The sequence below is a fragment of the Spermophilus citellus genome, assembly GCF_964194105.1.
Source record: "Spermophilus citellus genome assembly, chromosome: 6".
NCBI lineage: Eukaryota > Metazoa > Chordata > Mammalia > Rodentia > Sciuridae > Spermophilus > Spermophilus citellus.
The window spans coordinates 61,302,929-61,322,781 of record NC_138187.1 but is presented as its reverse complement, the minus strand read 5'-3'; the positions used below and the strand labels follow the sequence as shown (position 1 = coordinate 61,322,781).

Sequence of the window (19,853 nt, the reverse complement as noted above, 5' to 3'; positions counted from 1 at the left end):
GAAAGGACAAAGTCAATAAGTAAAAATACTGAATAGTAGATGTTTTAAATGTGATTTTTATCAGAGACATAATCTAAAAGACAACAATTGGATGGTTCAAAGCAGAGGTCCACCTGCATCGCTGTAATGAATATGAAACACTGATTTATTGCCTCAGTATTCTTTGGACTACAATCAACATGGTTAAAGCCTTACAGATTTCTTTTCCCCAGGCTTAAGCTGCAATCAGGGGCTGGGGTTGTGGCTCAGTGGTAGAGCGCTTACCTAACTAGCATGTGTGAGGCACTGAGTTTGATTCTCAGCACCACATATAAATAAATAAATGTCCATCAAAAACTAAAAACATATTTTAAGAAAACTGCAATCAATTTTTTTTTCACCAGAAACACTTTATACAACACTAGTTCAGCCTGAATCATGAAAGGTTTTCACCTAGGAGTCTAGACAAATAAGATTCTATTGAAAATACTAAGAAACAACATCATAATTTATCAGTCTTCTCACCTCAAATGGTCTTTCTGATTTCCCTTTTAGTTTTCCAAGCTCTTCCTTCAATTTTTCATTTTCATGACTCAAGGCCATCAGGCGCTCTTTGGCTTCTTTGCTCTGTATCTCAAAAAACTGGCGTTCTTCCTTCTGTTTCTCTGTCCAGGCTGAGAGCTCCTCAAATCGCTCTTTCATAGCTTGATTGTTTAGCTTCATGGCTTCTGTATGGGGGTCAGAATGAGGAAGTCACACACACCAGGAGAATGGACCAAATGCGCCCACAGCCCACTTCACCACTTGGCTCTGGATCTAAACAGGCCAGCCTTGGCCTGGGCCCAAGGGTCAGCAGGAGAAAGATTATATCAAAGTGAGTGGTTTTTGCTTTCAAACAGGACTAGTGAACATTTCTAGTCCTCAAAGTATCAAGAAAAAAAAAATTGATTTGGATACCTCCACTATAGCCCAAATTCCCATTTCTAACTAGGAGACTAAGGAAGGTCCTATCACTCTGTGATAAGAACACCCTTTCTGCCAAAAGCCATAGTTTGACATATCAGAATGCTTCCTACGAATAGGTAATATTTAGGACTAAGTCTGTATTCAAAGAAGCTTTCCTTTCTTTTACCCCTTAATAGACTAAATGCCACTATACTATTTCCCTGAGATAGAATATTTTTTTTTCTTTTTCTTTTTTTGCAGTGCTGAGGATCCATCCCAGGGCCTTGCACATGCTAGACAAGCATTCTGCTACTGAAGAGCATCACCAGTCCCTGACAGAATATGTTTTATTCTTACGTTATCAAGAGGTAAATAACAGAAAGCATTTTAGCCCTACCAAAAGCCATCTGGGCTCATGTAGGAGACTTATTACAAAGGAATTATGTTTCATAAAGGCCCCAGGTGAGTGGAGAATACAGGTTGAGTGGCTGCTCACCTTTCAGCTGGTGGTTCTCAACCAAGAGCTCCTTCATCTGCTGCAGCAGCTCCTCTGGGGTGAATGTATCCAGGCTGGGGTGAGCCAGAATGGGGGGTCCATTTCCTGTGGTCTCAATGGGACTGTCCCCCTTTTCTGTCAGGCAGCTGAGAGGTTGGTGGGACATGGCAGAAGTTCCTATGGAAAAGCCACAAACTGAAAATCTAGCCATGCCCCCTCTACCAAGGATGTCCTTGAGTCTCACAGATCCATTAATAATTACTAATATTTATTTCCAAAGTTGCCAACTTTCACCACTTGCATTTTGAACTTTTTAAATTCTTCTTTTGTTTTAAACAAAAAGGCATATCCCAGTTTCAGGAAAACATGCATGCGTGTATACATGAGTGTACAAAGGGATACAATAAGAGACTGGAAAATGAGAAGGAAGGGTATGTGTAGACATGGGCAAAACATCATTAAATTTTCCCATGCAGATCTTTAAGTTCAAATCTCCTTACTTTGAGTGAATTATATGGTATGTGAATTATATCTCAGTAAAACTGTTAATTTTCATATATTTATTTTTCGTAGTTTTGGTTAAAAGGGAAGGGGAGATTTAACATTTTTTTCAATGCTTAATTTGTGTTAAAACACCACCCAAACATGTCATTGCCTCTACATTCTTCATTAAAAGTCACCCAGGTAGCTATTTTACTATGAAGAAACTGAGTTCACAGAGGTATACAGCTTGTTCATGGCAAAGAAGTGGCACAAACAAGTATCAAAAGATGATTTCCACACCTACCCTATCATACAATAAAGGTGCTACTAAATACATGGCCTTCAATATCATATTTTGCAAAACATATACCAAAAAATTTTAAGACATCTTTCTATTTTGTATTCTGAAAATATTTCTACTCATATGACTTTATTTTGTAAATTGGTCAGTGTGGACTTAAAAATACAAGATACCAGTACATACCAACTCTGTTTCTTTATTATGTACCACCCAGACAAACAGGGACATCATTCCATGACTGGATATATTCTATGTGAAAAAACTTTCATCTTCACACTTTTTTTTTTCCATCAAGAACTGATGTGGATGGATTATAAAGCTAAACAAAAGCCACTGACACCAAAGAAGGCCCTAGGATGAAGAAGTAAGCAAGCCCATTTTTAATGGGAGAAAGACATTGCTCTCAGACCCATCAGCTCCTCATGATTACAGAGCCTGTGTGGCCCCTTTGAATTGTGCATGAAATCAGTCACTGCAAGACAAGAGGCAAGAGAACTGCCTTCTAAAATATAACAAGAGGCAAGGGTTTCAACTCTCTGCCTGTGCTTTGGAAATGAGAGGATGGCACACTGATTTTGGTAGGGAAGAACTTGTAGGCAATCAGAGACAATGCTACCACCAATAGAGACAGCAGGTCCTGCAGTGCCACTAGCCATGTGACTTCTACCTAAAGCAGTCAGCACAAAGAAATGCATACTCATGAACTAGTCCCGAGAATGGCAACTTTATGAATGGAAAACACTGATAAAGCATTTTACTCAATTCTGAACCTCTTGCATTTATGTCTTACACAACTAAATTGATCTAGAAAAAAAGATATCATGCTAAAATGTTCCATCATTTAGCATTAAGGAACTAAAGCAGACTGCTCTTCTAGAAGGAAGGGGAGGGGAGGGGAGGGGAGGGGAGGGGAGGGAAGGGAAGGGAAGAGAAGGGAACTGCCAATGTCTATGACTTTCCGTGAATTTATTTCTGTACAGAATGATCTTGGTGCCAACATTTCATTAAAATGAGGTTTTTCCTTTTTTTAAATGGGGTTTTCTGATAACAGAGTTCATACCTATTTTGCAGAGGAATAATCAACTTCCAGGTAATAGGCCTAAATGTGTAATTCATCAGCCAATATAAAATTTCCTTAGGTATTCCTCAATTACATTATAGTTTGCAAGGGTGCATCTCTCTCTCTCTCTCTCTCTCTCTCTCTCTCTCTCTCTCTCTCACACACACACACACACACACACACACACACACACACTTTTTTTTCTCTTAGTACTAGGGATCAACTCCAAGGCCTTGTGCATGCTAGGCAAGTGCTTTACTACTGAGCTACACCTGCAGCCCAAAATATTTTTTAAAATATCTAAACACTTATCTAGAGATGTTCTCAGTTTTGTCTTTTCATATGAACAAATTTTCCCTTAATTGTTTTTCCAAGGGAGAAGGAATAGAAAGGGAAAGGAAAAGGGGAAGGGAAGGGAAAGGGATGTTCCCTTGAAAAGTATTCAGATGTTTTCCTCCTTGACCTTCCTTGACACCTTTACCAAGTCTACAGATAAGCCATAATAAAGGTAAAACCAGTTCTAGTTGTTATATGAGTGCTTCCAGCTTTGTCAGATTGTCCAGGTTTTATAAGGATATTGGAAAAAGCTGGGTTGTGCTAAAAGAGGCAGTAGAAAAGCACTTATACCACTAGCCAAATGTGTGGCCTTGGGAAGTCACCTGACCCGTTGTGATAACTCACTGACTGGTATAGCAGATGATATGCTTCATTGTTGCTCTCAGCTCAGCAACCCTGTGAAAGGTATTCTTTGGTTTCTAAGATTATAGTCCTACTTTACCCTTCAACATAGACACACCCTCATGAGCATGTCTCTCACCAATTCATATACCTGTCCTAGTTACAGCAAACTATTTTTATCCAATATTGTTAGGAAAAATTAGTTTTTAATTCAAATGTTATAGTAGATAAGAAGTTAGCATGCACGATAACCATAGCATATAGATTCTATCAAAATTTTACTAACAGTAATTTAATATAAAATAATTTTGGATGACTCAAAGGGCACTTTATGATTTTAGAATGTTCTGGAGGAATTATTATGAGTGATCACTGTAGAGTGCACATGTGAAATATCTATTGGTAGAAATGCCAGTTAGGGAAAACTTAAAATTAAGTTTTAACATCACCTTGAGAAACCTTCAAGTGGGCAAACACAGAGGTATATTATAAATCTTTTCACATATATTCAGAGATTACAGAAATTGGAACAATGTCATTTAGTCCAAGAGTCTATCTAATAACAGATTTTCTCATAATAATCTAAATGACCTCAATCTGAAGTGTGTCAGTTCTCAGAAAAAGTGATATTTAATAATGGAAGGATTGAGCACAGAATTTGTCAAGATTTCACCAGTAAGGAAGACTGAGAACTACCCGGTAGGTAGAAGGTCAAAAGCAAAAATCTAGATTTTATTCTTAGATCTGCTACCTGAATTCCTAACATCATATTCTTATTTTTAATTCCAGAATATCAAGTAATTATAGAAATGACTTGACCTTGGAGACATGGACATAACTCTCATTCCTGAGTTGGCCTTAGAGATAATTTAGTCCAACTTCTTATTCAAAGCAAGAATGTCTTGTCTAGTTTCCACAATGCATGCTCACAAAACAGGTTTGAATATTTCAATGACAGAAAACATAAGCAATAATTCAAGTTGTGGGCACTGTCTCTTCTATTACAGGATGGCTGATGGCCAGAAAATTGTAATGTGTTAAGTAGAATTTACTTTACACTGGCTTCTACCCACTAGACATTAGACACAAAATAAGATTAGGCCCTTACCCTGATGCAGTTGTGCCTTCAAATTTGCTACTGAAGTATTCATGGGTTCAATTCCTACATGGATAAATCACCTTTTTTTGTTGTTGTTGTGTGTGTTTGTTTTTGGTACCAGTGATTGAACCCTGGGGTGCTTAACCACTGAGCTACATCTCCAGTCCTTTTTTATATTTTATTTTGAGACAGGGTCTCACTAAGTTGCTTACGGCTTCGATAAATTGCTGAGGCTGGCTCTGAACCAATAGCTGCCTAATCCTCCTGCCTCAGTCTCCTGAGCCTGGGATAAATTAGTCTTAAAGTAAAAACTTGTTTCTTGATCAGAGATAATAGTTGGCTCTTGGCAGTATAGTTTGCTCTACCAGTATGTATTCACAGAGGGGCTAAGATTCCAAGGCTGCATCAGCTAAACCCATCACCACACTGGAAAAAGAACTTAAGAGTATTTATAAAAGAAGGCTTACCATTATATACTAGAAATTCTAGTTTGATATAGTATCTTCCTATTACACAGAAAACAGAAACAGCTTTAACCTAGTCACCAAGATAGGATCCTGGGAGTGATGCTTGATACTTTGAATTCCCTCTTCTGTCAAGTATAATGGATCCTCAAATAGTAGTCTCTCCCACCCACTAAATGCTTCTCAACCTCCTCTCCATCCCCATAAGCTTAGCTCAGGCCCTTCTTAGTTTGCCTGGACTTTGGAAATTCTGACCACCATTGAGAACGGGATTTTTTATTTGTTTTGTTTACTTTTTGTCTACTGCTGTACCCCCAGCCCTGAGGACACTACGTAAAACATATAATGAAAGGTTCAATATATCCTTATTGAATGGATTTTAATAGCTGCCTTTAAATGGTCTGACTTTTATCTCTTTCCATTTCAGTTCCATTGTCTCTTCTATAACATGAGGTCATTACCTGAGTACAACTATTCTTATAAGACAGAGTTCTGGCAAGACAAATATGGCCTTTCAAGTCCAGGTTCAACATACCTATCCACAGTGTCATCTGTCACCAAACTACTCATACTCAAGTACACAGAAAGGCTCACAATTCTCTGTGTTCTTAGCCTCTGCACCCTTGTCTCTCTTTTGTCATTTGCCTTAGATCTCTGACTCCATCTCAAATATGATGTCCTGTATCAAATGAACTATTTCTTCTCTTAAGCACCCAAGAGCAATTTGTGTCTCTACTTCCTTGGCCTTCCTTCCCCAAACTTACTGTTGTCATCTTATGCCCATCTCTTTTCTCTCTGTGTTATTCTTACTAAAGACTGCACACAGCAGGCTTCCAAACAATGTTTGCTGAAATGAAAAGATAATACAGCATAATGAAGTATTTTTAAGTCTAATACCTGTAAAGTGTTTTCTGCTGTATAAATGACAAACCCCACATGCTGGTATTGTTATGTTTTCCTAGAGTTCTATGGCATTCACTTCCAGATTTTTTTTAAAATCAACCTTAAAACCAATTTTAAAAATCAAAATTGCTTTTTATATCACTGCAAAGGCATCAAAATACTATCTCATAACATATTCTCATGCTCCATTGCAATACACATGTTGAAGTGGAAACAATGAAAACTTTTAAAATGGATTTTATTTTTAAGATTTTAATTTTTTCCCTTTGCTTTTTGTTTACCAGTCTATAAATTCTAAAGAATTTATTAAATAGGCCAACTCTATAAAATTCAGATAAGCAGGTTTGAGGATCACTGGGTATTTTTCATGGTGAGAACACCTACGTGCTACTATTTGAGAATCAGAAAGAAAGTAATACGGGCTGGGGATGTGGCTCAAGCGGTAGGGCGCTCGCCTGGCATGCGTGCGGCCCGGGTTCGATCCTCAGCACCACATACCAACAAATACCAACAAAGATGTTGTGTCTGCCGATAACTAAAAAATAAATATTAAAGATTCTCTCTCTCTCCCTCTCTCCTCTCTCACTCTCTCTTTAAAAAAAAAAAAAAGTAATACACTGATCAATTCCTTTCAAGTTTATTTGGAGGGAAACCTCAATTCTGTATCATAATATGCAGGTTAAAGTTTTGTTGTAAAACAAAGACGGTGTTACTTTTATAGTGTTGTACACACTATATAAAGAACTCCTAAAACAGATTCAGTGAAAAAACAGATCAAATACCCTTCAGACTCAAATCAGTCCTTGTCCACTACAAACCACACTCAAACTGCACTTGTCTTGTCCATTCCAGGGCAGTCCCTGGCCTTGGCTTCTGCTCTGGGTCCTCTCTAGTACAATACAAATAGGCCGGTCCTGGGAGGCAGCCTTGGCTCCCCACCGCTTCTTTCCCTAGGTCAAAAGAGGCAGGTGGCTGGTTGCTCTTCTTACAGTGTTGCTCTGCTAGTCAATTCTTAAGCCTCTGGGCATCCTGACACTGTCTTCTGTGTTTTTCTAAGTCTTTCCCTAAGGCTTTAATTGTCCATTTCATCCTTAAACACCCCTGTGGCACACATTTCCATAAACAGTACTCTTGGTAGCAAGGCCTGGCCAGAAGCTAGGTTTCATTTCTTCTGAGCCTGTTTATTGCCTCATCTTACACATTTCTGACTGTAAAAGCAATTCCTTTGAGATTCTCAGCTCATCAAATATTCATCCTCTCTCCCTCTGCTGTATATCTATCTGTATAGCTACATAAAGTAAAATCTACATATATATGTAGATTTCAGAGAGAGAGATCACACATCTTCCTAGTCACAACGGTTTACGTTGACTCCTCTGAGCTGACCACCTCGGAGAGCCCACCACCTTGGAGAGGGGTCACTACTCTTTACTGTTCCTGGAACACCTCGTTGATAGTGTTTTCATATCTTCCAAGAGTGCACCTTTAACCACTTCCTCCTACAAGAGGACATTACCCTCAAAACACCTCCGTGACCTGCAGAGGAAGTCACCTGCAGCTAACCAAGCCACTGTTTTTACTATTCCGGGGCTCAGGGACCCTCTGGGGTGGCCGCACCGGTCACCCTTTCACAGCAGGTCATGATCCGGGGCCTGAAAACCCTCGCAAGGCAGTTGTCCCACGGGAGGTATGCCCCATGGCCGCCCCAACCCTCGTCATCCTCACCCGGCAAGCTCAGGCCGCAGGAGCCGAGAGGGGGGAACGGCTTCCAGGGCGAGAAGCACTCCCCAAGGAAGAAGCCACCCCCTACCCAGTCCCTGTCGCTCCCTACCCCAGCTCACCGGCAGCCGGCGATCGGCTTCTCTCGATGTCACTGACCCCTAGGCATCGTGCCCCTGGAGGAGAGCTCCCGGCCCGGATGTGGACGCCGGCTGGGAGACCGGCCAAGGGCGGGGACCGGAGCGGCGGGGACCGGAGCGGCGGGGCCCGGGGGCTTACGATCGGCCTCGCAACCCGCCCGGCGCCGCTCAGCTGACCACAGCGCCAGCTCCCCGCCTCTGCCGGGGAATTTCCCAGGCTCCGCCCAAGGCACGCCTGTGGCCACGCCCCTCGTGGCCTCGCCCAACGTCCCGCCCCTCCTCTCTCCTGCTGGTGCCCAGCGTTCCACCCTCACTGCTTTCGTGCAGTGCCAAGCTCTCCACCCAGGGGGTAGGAAAACGCTGAGGTGACAGACAGATGTCCTTAATTAAGATAAAGTACGAATTAGAAGAAGCGTGTGGAATCGGTCTTCCCTGATTTGCTTCTTGCTCTGCAAGACCAGAGCAGCAGGAGGTCTTGGAAAGAGGAAGAGGGTCCCAGGCAATGTGTATATATATGTATATATCATATATATATATGTGTGTGTGTATTAGTTGGACACAATACTTTTATTTTTATTTATTTTAATGTGGTGCTAAGGGTCGAACCCTTAGCAAGTGCTAGGCAAGCGCTCTATGGCTGAGTCACAACCCCAGCACACCCCCCACCCCAGGCAGTTTCAAAATGAAACCTTTATCTGTTTTAAATCAACCTTAAATCTAGGCATAGTTAATAGCATAACAGCTTTCCATCCCAAAGACACCTCCCCTTTTGCCTTAATTGAAAAGAAAGTGTTCAGGATGCTGATCGGGCTCTTATTCTTCCAGATCTGTTAACACCTGGATGCTTCAGATGCCCCAGGCAGGTGGGATTAATGGATTGATCAGGATCATATTTGTGAAGCAGTCTTTGCTGTTGTGGGAAGTATTGATCTATTATGCCAAAGAAGGGAAGATGCTTCTGCATTGGACAGCAGAATTAAAGGGTTGAAAACAATAGGAGAGAAGATCTTTCCTGGTGCAATCCAAACACCGGAGAAAGCATCAGTGAGGCATTGTCATAGGACCCAGACTTCATCTGATCACAAGGGCAAGGACTTGGTCAAAGTGTTGAGACCAAAAAGGGGATCCCAGAGCAAGACACGTAAACAAATTAGGGTGGGATCCCAGGTGGTCTGGGAAAGCGTTTGTGAGCAGGTTTGTATTTAAGGTAGAAAAGAATGTCATAACAGGGAAGAACTTGATCTAGGAATATAAGAGTTGACTGTGTTAGAGTTAAAGGTTCATCCTAGGGTTTCATAAACTGACTTCCAGACCACTCACATATAATTGAATCTATTGAAGCACACTGGTGGCGGCTGACCAGAACATAAAGTTGTTCCCCTGATCAGCCCCGAACAATTGCAAGGGTATTCCTTATAAGCCTGAAAACCGCAAAAGGGATGTTGGGGGGGCCGGTCTAGACAATGCAAACAAGCCAGGTTACAGAAGCGGGACAGTGCAGTCAAGCAGAGGGAAACCTAACCAATCACAGTTAGCCCAGTCACCTCAGTTACAGAAATAGAGCCCCATTACCCTAGTTACAGAAACAATACCCCATTAGGTAGTTTTGTGTTCTTAAAGGTTCCTATAGCAAAAGGAAAAGAACATCTTGCCCTAGTCATGACTCTTCTACTTGGCATGGTTGTTTTACAGGATGAAGTCATAAAACAAAATGGAGTCACATTTGCTCCTACTATCACAACTGTTACTCACATCAGTGAGAGTAAGCAGCGCATGTTACTAATCTATGGCTGCTCACAAATGGGAAATAAACAAAATCCTAATCATTGCCTGGAGCCATTGTGCATGCCTATAAACACAGATACTGCAGAGGCTGAGGCAGGAGGATCACAAATTCTGCTGGCCTAGGCAGAATTAGTGAGTTCCTGTCTCAACTAAAACAAAAAGGGATGGGAATGTGGCTCAATGGTAGAGCACTTGCCCAGTATGTGGAAGATCCTGGATCCCATTAGCAGCAACACACACTCACAAGCCCTCCTAACCCAAAAAAGGGAAAAGGCAGAAACACCCTCTCCTCTTGTACTGCAAAGGTATAGCTTTGCTGTGTAGATCTCCTGCTGCCTGGCTCTCAACAAGCCCCTGGTGTTAATTAACCAAAAGTGGGTTGGGGTCTGAGAATATAGGACAAAAACACAGTTTCTCTCATCCTCTTACTCCACAATCAACACAGAAGAGTTCTATGACCTCTGATCACCAAGAAGTGTGTGTATGTGTTGAAATGCCCCCCACCAACAACCAGCTCTCTGGGTAACATTGGCTGGGTGTCCATTAATTCAATTATAATTCTATCTACCTGGATGTGGTGACACATACCACAGGATAAGGATTCAGTCCCATGGGACTGACCCCCACTTCCAATGCCATTTGCAATATCTAGGTTGTTTGACAAGAGTTTCTGACCAACTGACAAACTAACAATAAATTGGGGTTTCCAGTAACCCTTTGTTTAACCCCAGGGCTGCAAATGCCACAAACATACTGTTTACTAATCACAAAGAAAGAAATCAAAGGATTCAATGGAGGGGGTTTGGATATTACAATAGAGGGCTGCGTTGCATTTAGAAGCAGGGGAAATGTACAGGATAGGGGGCATATCTACTGACCAGGTGGACAATCTAACATTTCCTTAGATGTTTTATGAGTACATTTTTCTACTTTACAACCAAAGTCACTGCTTTGATCCTTATCTAAAGATTGGTGACAAGGCAAGTGTCCAGTTTCCCCTCTCTATTTCCATTATCACATTCTTGAGAGTCCTTCATAACTACTTTTTGGAACAAGAAACTTTCTTAGGTACTAACTAGTGTTTACCCAAACACTCCACTCCTTCAGTGCCTCAGAAGCCCTTAAATGTACTGCCCATGTCTTTTGGAAAGTCCTTGGGACAGAGCTCTGGAGCCCTGCATCCATATCTTACTAGGGCAGTACAAAGAGCAAGAACCTATCAACAAGGATGTTAAAGTAATGAAGATTGCAAGTCCATTTCATACCCAGGGAAGTTCTTCTGCTGCAGGTACACAGAATTCTGAGTAGATCCAACAGTGGGTCTGGTTGGCATGATGTGCAACTTCTGTTGCCCAGTCCAGGAAAAGGTTACTTGTTGCTAACCTATGGAGAATATGACAAATGTTTAATGGGCACCAATAATGGCAAATCAGCTCCATGAGGCAGTATACCGGTTACTGTGTGATCTTGATGTTAGTAGAGGACCTTGCACAGTAGCCCTGCCTAAGCAAGTACACCATGCCAAGCTATCTGTTTACACTCTGGAGGCATAGAAAGAATAAGACACTCTGAAATGTAACTGCCATAAACTGATACAAAGTGTTCCTCAGATGTACAAGGGTGACATCGCTGGTACTTGTGAGGGCTAGGTTCCCCACACAGTGGGCTCTACTTGTAAGTTTAGGCTTGCAAGTAAACTTTAGACCCACAAGGGATCACAGTAAGGCAAATCACCAGGGGCTTCCATGATCAACTAATACTCCTTGTCTCTGATGTGTTTTCAGGTGCCAGCAACAGTAAATTGTTACTTGTGCCCCCAAGCCAATTTAAGAAAATGTCCAGTAGATTTTTTTTAGAGTTGTAGATGGACAGCATGACTTTACTTGTTTATTTTTATATGGTGCTATGGATTTAACCCAGTGCTCACACAGGCTAGGCAAGTGCTCTGCCTCTGAGCTCAGCCCCAGCCCATGAGTGGACATGAGTGAGTTAACATAGAAAAGTCTGCATGCTGCTGATATCTGGGTTTCTCATTTAATGCCCTCAGTGCTTCAGGCAGATGAGCATTCCACCCCTGCACAGAGTTGCCCTCAGTCCTTAAGACTTTTTTCAGCAGGCCATTCATTCCAGTTAACCCAGCTCCTTTTAAATAGTGTGGCAGATGGAAAATCCACAATATGTCTTGGTTTTGAGCCCACTGTTATCTGTCATGGCCTGTGAAACAGTCTCCTGGTCACTCAATTACCTGTGGTGTGCTATACATGGAACTCAGCAGGATCAGTCCCTTAATAAAGAGCCTTTGAATTGACTCTTTTACTGGGGAAGGCTTGCATCGAGCTTGTAACTGTGTCCACACAAGTCAATGCATAGCAGGTCCCTTCTGATAATGGGAGAGGGCCAATGTACTCTATCTGCCACTGCTGAAGAGGGACAGCACCTTGTTTGATATGCCCTTTGGTGGCATCCAGTCATTGTGAGTAGTGCTGACAGCAAGCAAGACATTGCTGGAATGCAGTGACCGTATCAGATATCTTCATGTGCAGTCCCCAGCATATTATAGCTGGAAACATAGTCTTGTCCTGTATGATTAATCTATGACGTAACCAAGTGGCAATTTTCTCCTCTGTATCTTTCTCCAGCCATCTTATGTTTGCTAGTTGTATGACCTTGACTGGTTCTACTCTGATGGTTATGGGCTTTGTGGCAAGAAGGGTAGCATAAGTAGCATACAATTATTTTTCCAACAAGCAATAATGTTCCCTTACCCCTTTCTATAACTGTGAAAAAATCCACAAGAAGTTTCATGTCCCTTAATTCAATGCCAGAAGCCCCAACCAAAATCATTTAGGCTGACATGGACAGTAAGCTCAGTAGGTATCAATCAATGTGTCTATTGTCCCAAGGGCATGTACCTGTTTTGTTGTTCATTTGGCTTGATTAAATAACTCAGTACTCCAGTCAGTCCAGTCCTATAATGTACCCCTCCTGCACAAATTACATAGAGATCATTATAACTGACCCAGATGAGGGAATGGAAGCCCTCCAATGGCCCAGTAGCCCTACAAATTCTTGTATTTGCTTACTATGTTGGGAGGTAGACATATTTGAGCTTCATCTATAACAACTTGAGTTATAACCTCTGTTTTACTTGACCAGACAACACCAATAAGCCAGGCCCCTGCACTTTTTCAGGATTTACAGCTATTATCTTCTCTTTGCAAGTCAGTCAAAAGCATGGGGGTAGTCTTGATGTGCACTGAAAGAAAATCAGATATGATCATTATGTAAACATTTTTACCAGTGGAGGGTTGGGACCAGGTTTATTACCATTTTATGAAACAAGGTGGGGATATCCTTGAGGTAATATGGTGAAAGTCCATAGTCTGCTTTCCCACATGAAGGCAAATGGGTCTCAACCCTCAGAAGTTGTATCTGTGCTAAAAGGGGCATTATCAAAGTCTAGCACAGAGACTTTGCTGTGCTCTTCTCATGTGGCTATGATGAGAATGACTGCATAGAGGTATCACCCTATTTAATTTCCTATAGTCTACTGCCATGTGCCGAGTTCCATCCTGCTTTCTTACCAGCCAGCTATGTAAGGGTTAAAAGTACTGTGGAGCTGGGTGTGGTGGCATATGCCTATAATTCCAGCACCTCTGTTCTGGAGGCTGAGATAGGAGGATGTCGAGTTCAAAGCCAGCCTCAGCAACAGCAAGGCACTAAGCAACTCAGTAAGACCCTGTCTCTAAATAAAGTACAAAAAGAGGGCTGAGGATGTGGCTCCGTGGTTGAGTGTCCCTGAGTGCAATCCCTGGTAACCCCCTCACACCAAAAAAAAAAAAAAAAAAAAAAAAAAAAAAAAAAAAAAAAGAACTGTGGATTGTGTGAATTATATTTACTTTAGCTAATGCATTTATGGTCTCTGTTATCTCTTACTGGCCTCCAGGGAGCTGATCTTGTTTGGTAGCAAAAATTCAGCAGGAAGCCAGCAAAACAATAGGGAGATGTTTAGCACTCTCTCTTAATATTTCTTAATATTTCCAGATAACACATTCTTAACAGCTGACACATCTCCTGGCAAACAGGGCTCCCCTATTGTGGTTTGTAAACGTTTACCCCATAAGGTATCAACACCTATACTGTATACAGGATGGAAGCTATGAACTCCAGGTATGGAGTGGGTAGCAGGTGTTCAAGCTGCAACATCAGTGTTACAACTCTGACTCTCACTGTTTCCCCATATCCATCAATAGCAGTTAATCTGTTTGAAAATTTGTCAGGATTACCATTTATCAATGTGCCTTCAGTTCTCATGTCCAGTGCTGTTATCTTCTGCATATTTTTTGAAGATTAATGTGTTACTCATTCTCTGATCCAGAGACATAACTCAGACCCCTGAATTTTGACCTCCTCCTAGTTGTCCCACAATCAAAGGGTTCTAGTGTGTGTTGGGGGTGACGGTGTTGTGGGAGATGCTTGTCTTTGTCTCCTTTTGAAGTAGGAGTCCAGTCTACCTTTCTGACTGCCTCCCTTTTCTTTTCCTTATTGAGAGTTAATGGCTGAAACCATTTGTCCTTTTTAATAATTGCTTCCATAACTACCAGGATGGCATTAGGCTATTTATCCATTTTCCTTTCATCTAATACTGCTGCTATTAAGTCAACCCACATCCATTTATGGGAGACTTAGAGAGGTCCTTCCAGTTTGGGTTGAGTTACAGACTCCCATTTTCTCTCTCAATCTGTCTCCCCTAGATCTGCTATCAATTGTGCTGCTTGCTGGAGAAGCTGCCCTACTAATGGGGCACCATAAATGGATGAAGGGGCTATGTATAACACCGCATCCCTCATCCTGGCAGTGAAAGTCATACTGTCCAGCCCCGAAAAGAGCTGCACCTAGATAGCATGTTTCATCCCCAGGTCCTGCAAACAGACCTGTAATTCTTCCTTAGAAGCCCAGGTGCTTCTGGGCATAGGAGTATATCCTAAATTTGACCAAGAAGCAGCCAAGCTGGTAATGACCCCACACTTACATCAGCAGCACTGGCCTAAAGTCACTGATGCAAAGCAGCGTGAGCAGTTACTGAAGTCATTTTAGGTAGTTCTAGGCCATTCAATATTATCCCGAACTAGTAGAGTCTCTGAGTGGGTCCTATGTCTGAGGGCTCAAGTATTTGCTAGTCACCAATGCCCAGATACAGACTCTGGACCCATGGTGTCCACTCATTTTATCATAAGGGCACTCCATGACTTGCAGGTGTTTGCTGCAAGTTCTAAATGCCATGACAGCCCATCCTTGCTGTCAACCTGTGCTAAATGGACTTCTCTTTCTAGTTTTAATTCTTTCTGTACTCTAATGTGAGTAGCTAACTCCCAGATTGTGACTAACTTTAATGCGCACATCAGAGGCTTTGTCACCAATGCCTGAAAACATTTTTTAATTCTCTTTCCCATGACTACTTTGGATGTTCTTCCAAAACTTGCAGCACCTCTATTTGGATTTTCAGGGTGTCCCTGAATGTATGCAGTGGTCCCCACCCATCCAATAGGGAAGCCACTTCTAACCACATCAAGACTTATGGCCAGCCTGGATTTTCCCCACCGACCCCATGTCCCTTGGCAACTCTGGAGTCAACATGTTCCTCTTTGAGTTCCTGCCAGTTACACCAATTTTCAACTCTAAGGATGTAAATGCCACAAGCATTATGTTTTCTGATGCCAAAGAAAGAACTTGGAGAATTCAATGGAGAGGTTTTGGACATTTTATAACTCTCATGCTCCTTGGGGAGAGGAGAGTTAGAGAGGGAGAGGGAGAAGGAGAGAGAGAGGGAGAGGGAGAAGAAGAAGGAGAGAGAGAGAATGATAATATGAAGTTCTTGAGGTTTTTGTTGTTGTCTAACCACTGGGATAATTCAAGCATCAGAGACTTGGTTACAGCTGTCCCCTGGGAACTGTGGAAGAGAATCCCTCTTGGACCTGCTAAGTGTACCTGGTATGAGGCACATTCCACTTGTTAAAGAAAAATTACAGAAGGATGCTTATTTGGACTAATTTTTTGCATTATGCTCCAAAAGACCAGACTAAAAGTCAAAATAGGGTCACTGAAGCTAAAGTTCCATTCATCAAGCTTAAACAAGCTGTGGGACACTGGATCAGATAGCATAACTTATTTATCCCACCTGAGATGTCAGTGTTGCAGAGCAAGGCTGTCTACAGAGCCAACATGGCCATAGATATCTTCAGTCATTGGTTCTTATGCTAGAAAAATTTCAGATGAGTCATTCAATGGCAATCATGAGTTTATTAGAAGAAATAGGAAAAAGGAAACACTTTCAAAGGAGAAAGGGAGAGAGTGGTTCCTCTCAGAGAGGAGAGGGACTGTGTGCACTTCTTGCACTCCTGTTTCATTACGGGCTCCAGGGAAGTTTCCATGGAATCCTGGCCAGGTCCACCTCTTCACTTTTGACTGATAGAGGATCCACTGTGTACCATCTTACCCCATGTAGAGGAGATTTTACTATTACAATGACATGCTAAAGAGCCGAGTCAACTCTGTGTCACCTTGGCCTGTGCTGACTTGTTCCAGTTCCAGCTTTTTCTTATAAATTTTATGTTTGGAGGCTTCACTTGTAATTATTCTGTCTCTCTAAGTCCTGGAATCTGGTCTGTGTAAAGGTCATAAAATCCCCCTTCAAGGAAACCCATGCACTTCTTAATGGCAGGTAGGAGTCCTTGGGCCTGCATTTCTTCTGCAGATAACAGGTTATTTTCTGAGGAATGTAGAGTATCCCAGTAACTCAAGCCAGGCAAGGCCAGAGTGGCCTCAGGCAAATGCCCTTCAAAAGAAAGCATGTGGGTGTCAACACAGTTCACCCAGTCCACAGAACCATCTTCCCAACCTCACATTGCCACACTTAATGTATGTCTGCCATCTATTTATCAGGATTAGAGAAAGAAGAGACAAATTTCCTAGTCTAGATTCAATTGATATGATAATGAAGTGTCCTAATTTTTACACAGGAAAGTAAACTTTTGTTGACCAATTATTTATTTAATGTTTTGTCTCTCTGTCCCTGCTTTATACTGAAAGTAAGTTTGAAATGGCCAATTCACTTTTTGGTTTTATTAGTTTGTTTCTGGTTTTCAGTCTTTTTTTTTCTGTCTAGAAAACTAATCTCTTCTACTTGGCTCATCAGACCACTTACTCTATTTTTTGGTATGAAGTGTTGCTGATTCTAAAGTCAAAAATAAAGCCAAGCTGGGTGCCATGTCACACACCTGTAATTCCAGCAGCTCAGGAGGCTGAGACAGGAGGGTTGCAAGTTCAAAGCCAGCCTCAGCAAAAGCGAGGCACTAAGCAATTCAGTAAGACCTTGTTTCTAAATAAATTGTCCAGCTGTCCTTTAACTTGAAATCCTTCTGCTTAGCCACCCAAGTCACTAGGATTATAGGTTTGCACCACCAAACCAGCTGATTATTTGTTTTATTGAAGGAGCGTTAATTAGTTTGTATGAGAGCTGCTTCAGACCCTCCTGGAGTGTTATGTGATATAAATTAGATTCATTATACCTTTCTAAAACTCTGACAGTTCTGAATTATGAAATGGAGCTTGCTCCAAAGGTTGCAGATAAGGGATTTGTATCTGGAGCACCTGCTGCCTGAGGACATTGTGCATGTTAAAGGCATAGTGTGCATAAGGCACTAGCAGGAGACCTGGCACCTAGTGTTTGCTGCTATGATCTTTGCTAAGCTCAGAGCCAGCAGTCTCTCAGCCTGAGTAGTTGGCTAGGGGCCTCCATTCTCCTCACACTTCATAAGTAGCTGGAATTCCAGTGCAACTCAGAGGATTAAAAGTCCTACATGATTTACTGCCTCACTGCTGTGGATTTGTGGTAGGTAATACACAGCAGAGTATGGGTATTAGTGAGATGTTAATGTGTGTGTCAAAGTTTTTTTGTTTCTCCCCACCCTGGTCTCCTATATTGAGTTGGTAGCTAGTCGCCTTATGTTTCCTACCTCAAGGGCATTTGTAGGATTCTGAGCAACAGCTCTTAGAAGAAAAACCTTTCTTGTTGTCTTTCGAGAAAACCCAATCTCAGTAGGTACGTTATCTACCCCAGGTGTCCTGGAGGGAGAAGGGAGAGAGCTAGGGTGGAGTGGGGGATTTCACAGCAGCTGGAGGGAGAAGGGACTTCTTCAGCTTGGGAATGGGGAGAGGCTGGTGGTCTCATGCACATCCAGGACTCACACTGTTGTCCCTGCTGTACCAGGACAGATGGTGATCTCTTGGAGGTGGCACAGCCATATATTGCATCTATTAGATGTCTGCAACCTTTGGCAGATTCTGGTGACTAGGCTTGTCATGGGAAACTGCAGGGTAGCTTTCTCTTTCCCTAGAAGAATACCCTGTTGGATATTGAGGGCATTAGCAGTGAGGTTGATGGGCTGACAAATAAATGACACTTACTCCAATTGGTCCCAAAGTCCTATGGTTTTTTTTTTTTTTCATTCTCATATCTTTATAGGCCACAGCTAAAGCTACCCCTGATACAGCATTTTTATCCTTTTCCCATCAGAATAAAAAAAAAAAACAAAGAAGTTTAAGGAAAAAGTAAAACAGTTCAAGTTTTTTGGGACTGAGAGTTTTCCTAGAATGTAAGATTTTCAGCACTAAAACCAGGATGACTCTTGGTCACTGTGTTAGGCCAAAAAAAGTGTCCTTCCCCCAGTATCTATAGCCTAATCTCTGGAACCTATAAATGTTACCTTATTTGGAAAAAAGACTGTGTGGATGTGATTTAGTTAAGGATCTAATCTATCTCTAAGGAGATAATCTTAGGATTATCCAGATGGACTCACAGTAACATTAGAAGAGAGAGGCAGGGAAATTCTGCACAGAAGAGAAGGAAAGATGATCATGAAGGCAGAGATGAGGTTGCTGTGGCCAAAAATGAAGTCATACTAGTGAGCATCAGAAGGAAGAGGCAAGAAGATTCTCCCCTGGAGTCTCCAAAGGAGTGTGGCTCTGCTGAACTTTGAATGTTGGCCCAGTGATGTCGGTTTTGGGTTGCTAGCCTGCAGAACTGTGAGAGAATAAATTTCTGTCCCTTTAAACTACTAAGTTTGGGGTCACTTATCACAGCAGCTATACAAAACTAATGGGGTCATCTTACCAAGATTCCCTCACTCTCTTGTTGGAGTTTTTGGTTGGAAACAGAAAAACTCTGACCACCTTAAGGAATAAGTGAAGTGGAAATCCAAGTGCTGGGGACTGAATTAGACCAAATTATATTTTGTGCTTTTGTGATTATGTCCATATCCCATATCCTAATATTATATGTAACTAAAAAGAATCAACAGAAATACTTAGGGGAAAAAAGTGAAGGAAAAAAAAGAAAGAAAATTCAGAATAAGAAATCTAGCTAGGCTGCTGCAGCTGAGGGAAGGTGAGACTCTGACTGTCAGGTCCTCCATGACTATATTCAGTGGTGAAAAGGAGTTCATTGGAGCCAAAATCAGAGATGCAACACATTATGCCTGGTTCTTAAGTATGGCTGCCATGATTAGCAACATGAATGCCACCTAGGAACTTGTCATATGTGTGGATTCATGGGCCCCACCTCAAACCCACAGAGTTAGGAACTCTAGGTAGGCACAGAAACTCAAAAAGTCCAGGTGAAGTTAGATAGCCCCTCACCTTTCGGGTGGTTCTGAAGGAAGCCAAACTTTGAGAACTGTTGATTAGATTAATCAAGGCTTGCTTATCTTGACCTAAATACCTTTATCTTCCTCACTGCTTTTC

The 19,853-nt window shown here is 41.9% G+C and overlaps 1 protein-coding gene across 3 annotated transcripts in view; it reads right to left on the bottom strand.

The window, feature by feature from the left end:
* OPTN (optineurin) overlaps positions 1-8,488 on the bottom strand; it is a 40,041-nt gene extending 31,553 nt beyond the window's left edge. The window contains exons 1-3 of one of the 3 annotated variants that reach the window (XM_081297111.1): positions 8,250-8,488; positions 1,421-1,597; positions 505-707 (exon numbers count right to left, since the gene is read on the bottom strand). In XM_081297111.1, the coding sequence (XP_081153237.1) occupies positions 505-707; positions 1,421-1,586 (369 nt within the window). In that variant the 5' untranslated portion in view covers positions 1,587-1,597; positions 8,250-8,488. Of the gene's footprint in view, positions 1-504; positions 708-1,420; positions 1,598-8,239 lie in introns of all 3 variants that reach the window. The other 2 variants (XM_081297109.1, XM_081297110.1) reach the window with 2 other exon arrangements.
* Positions 8,489-19,853: the final 11,365 nt, after the last annotated feature.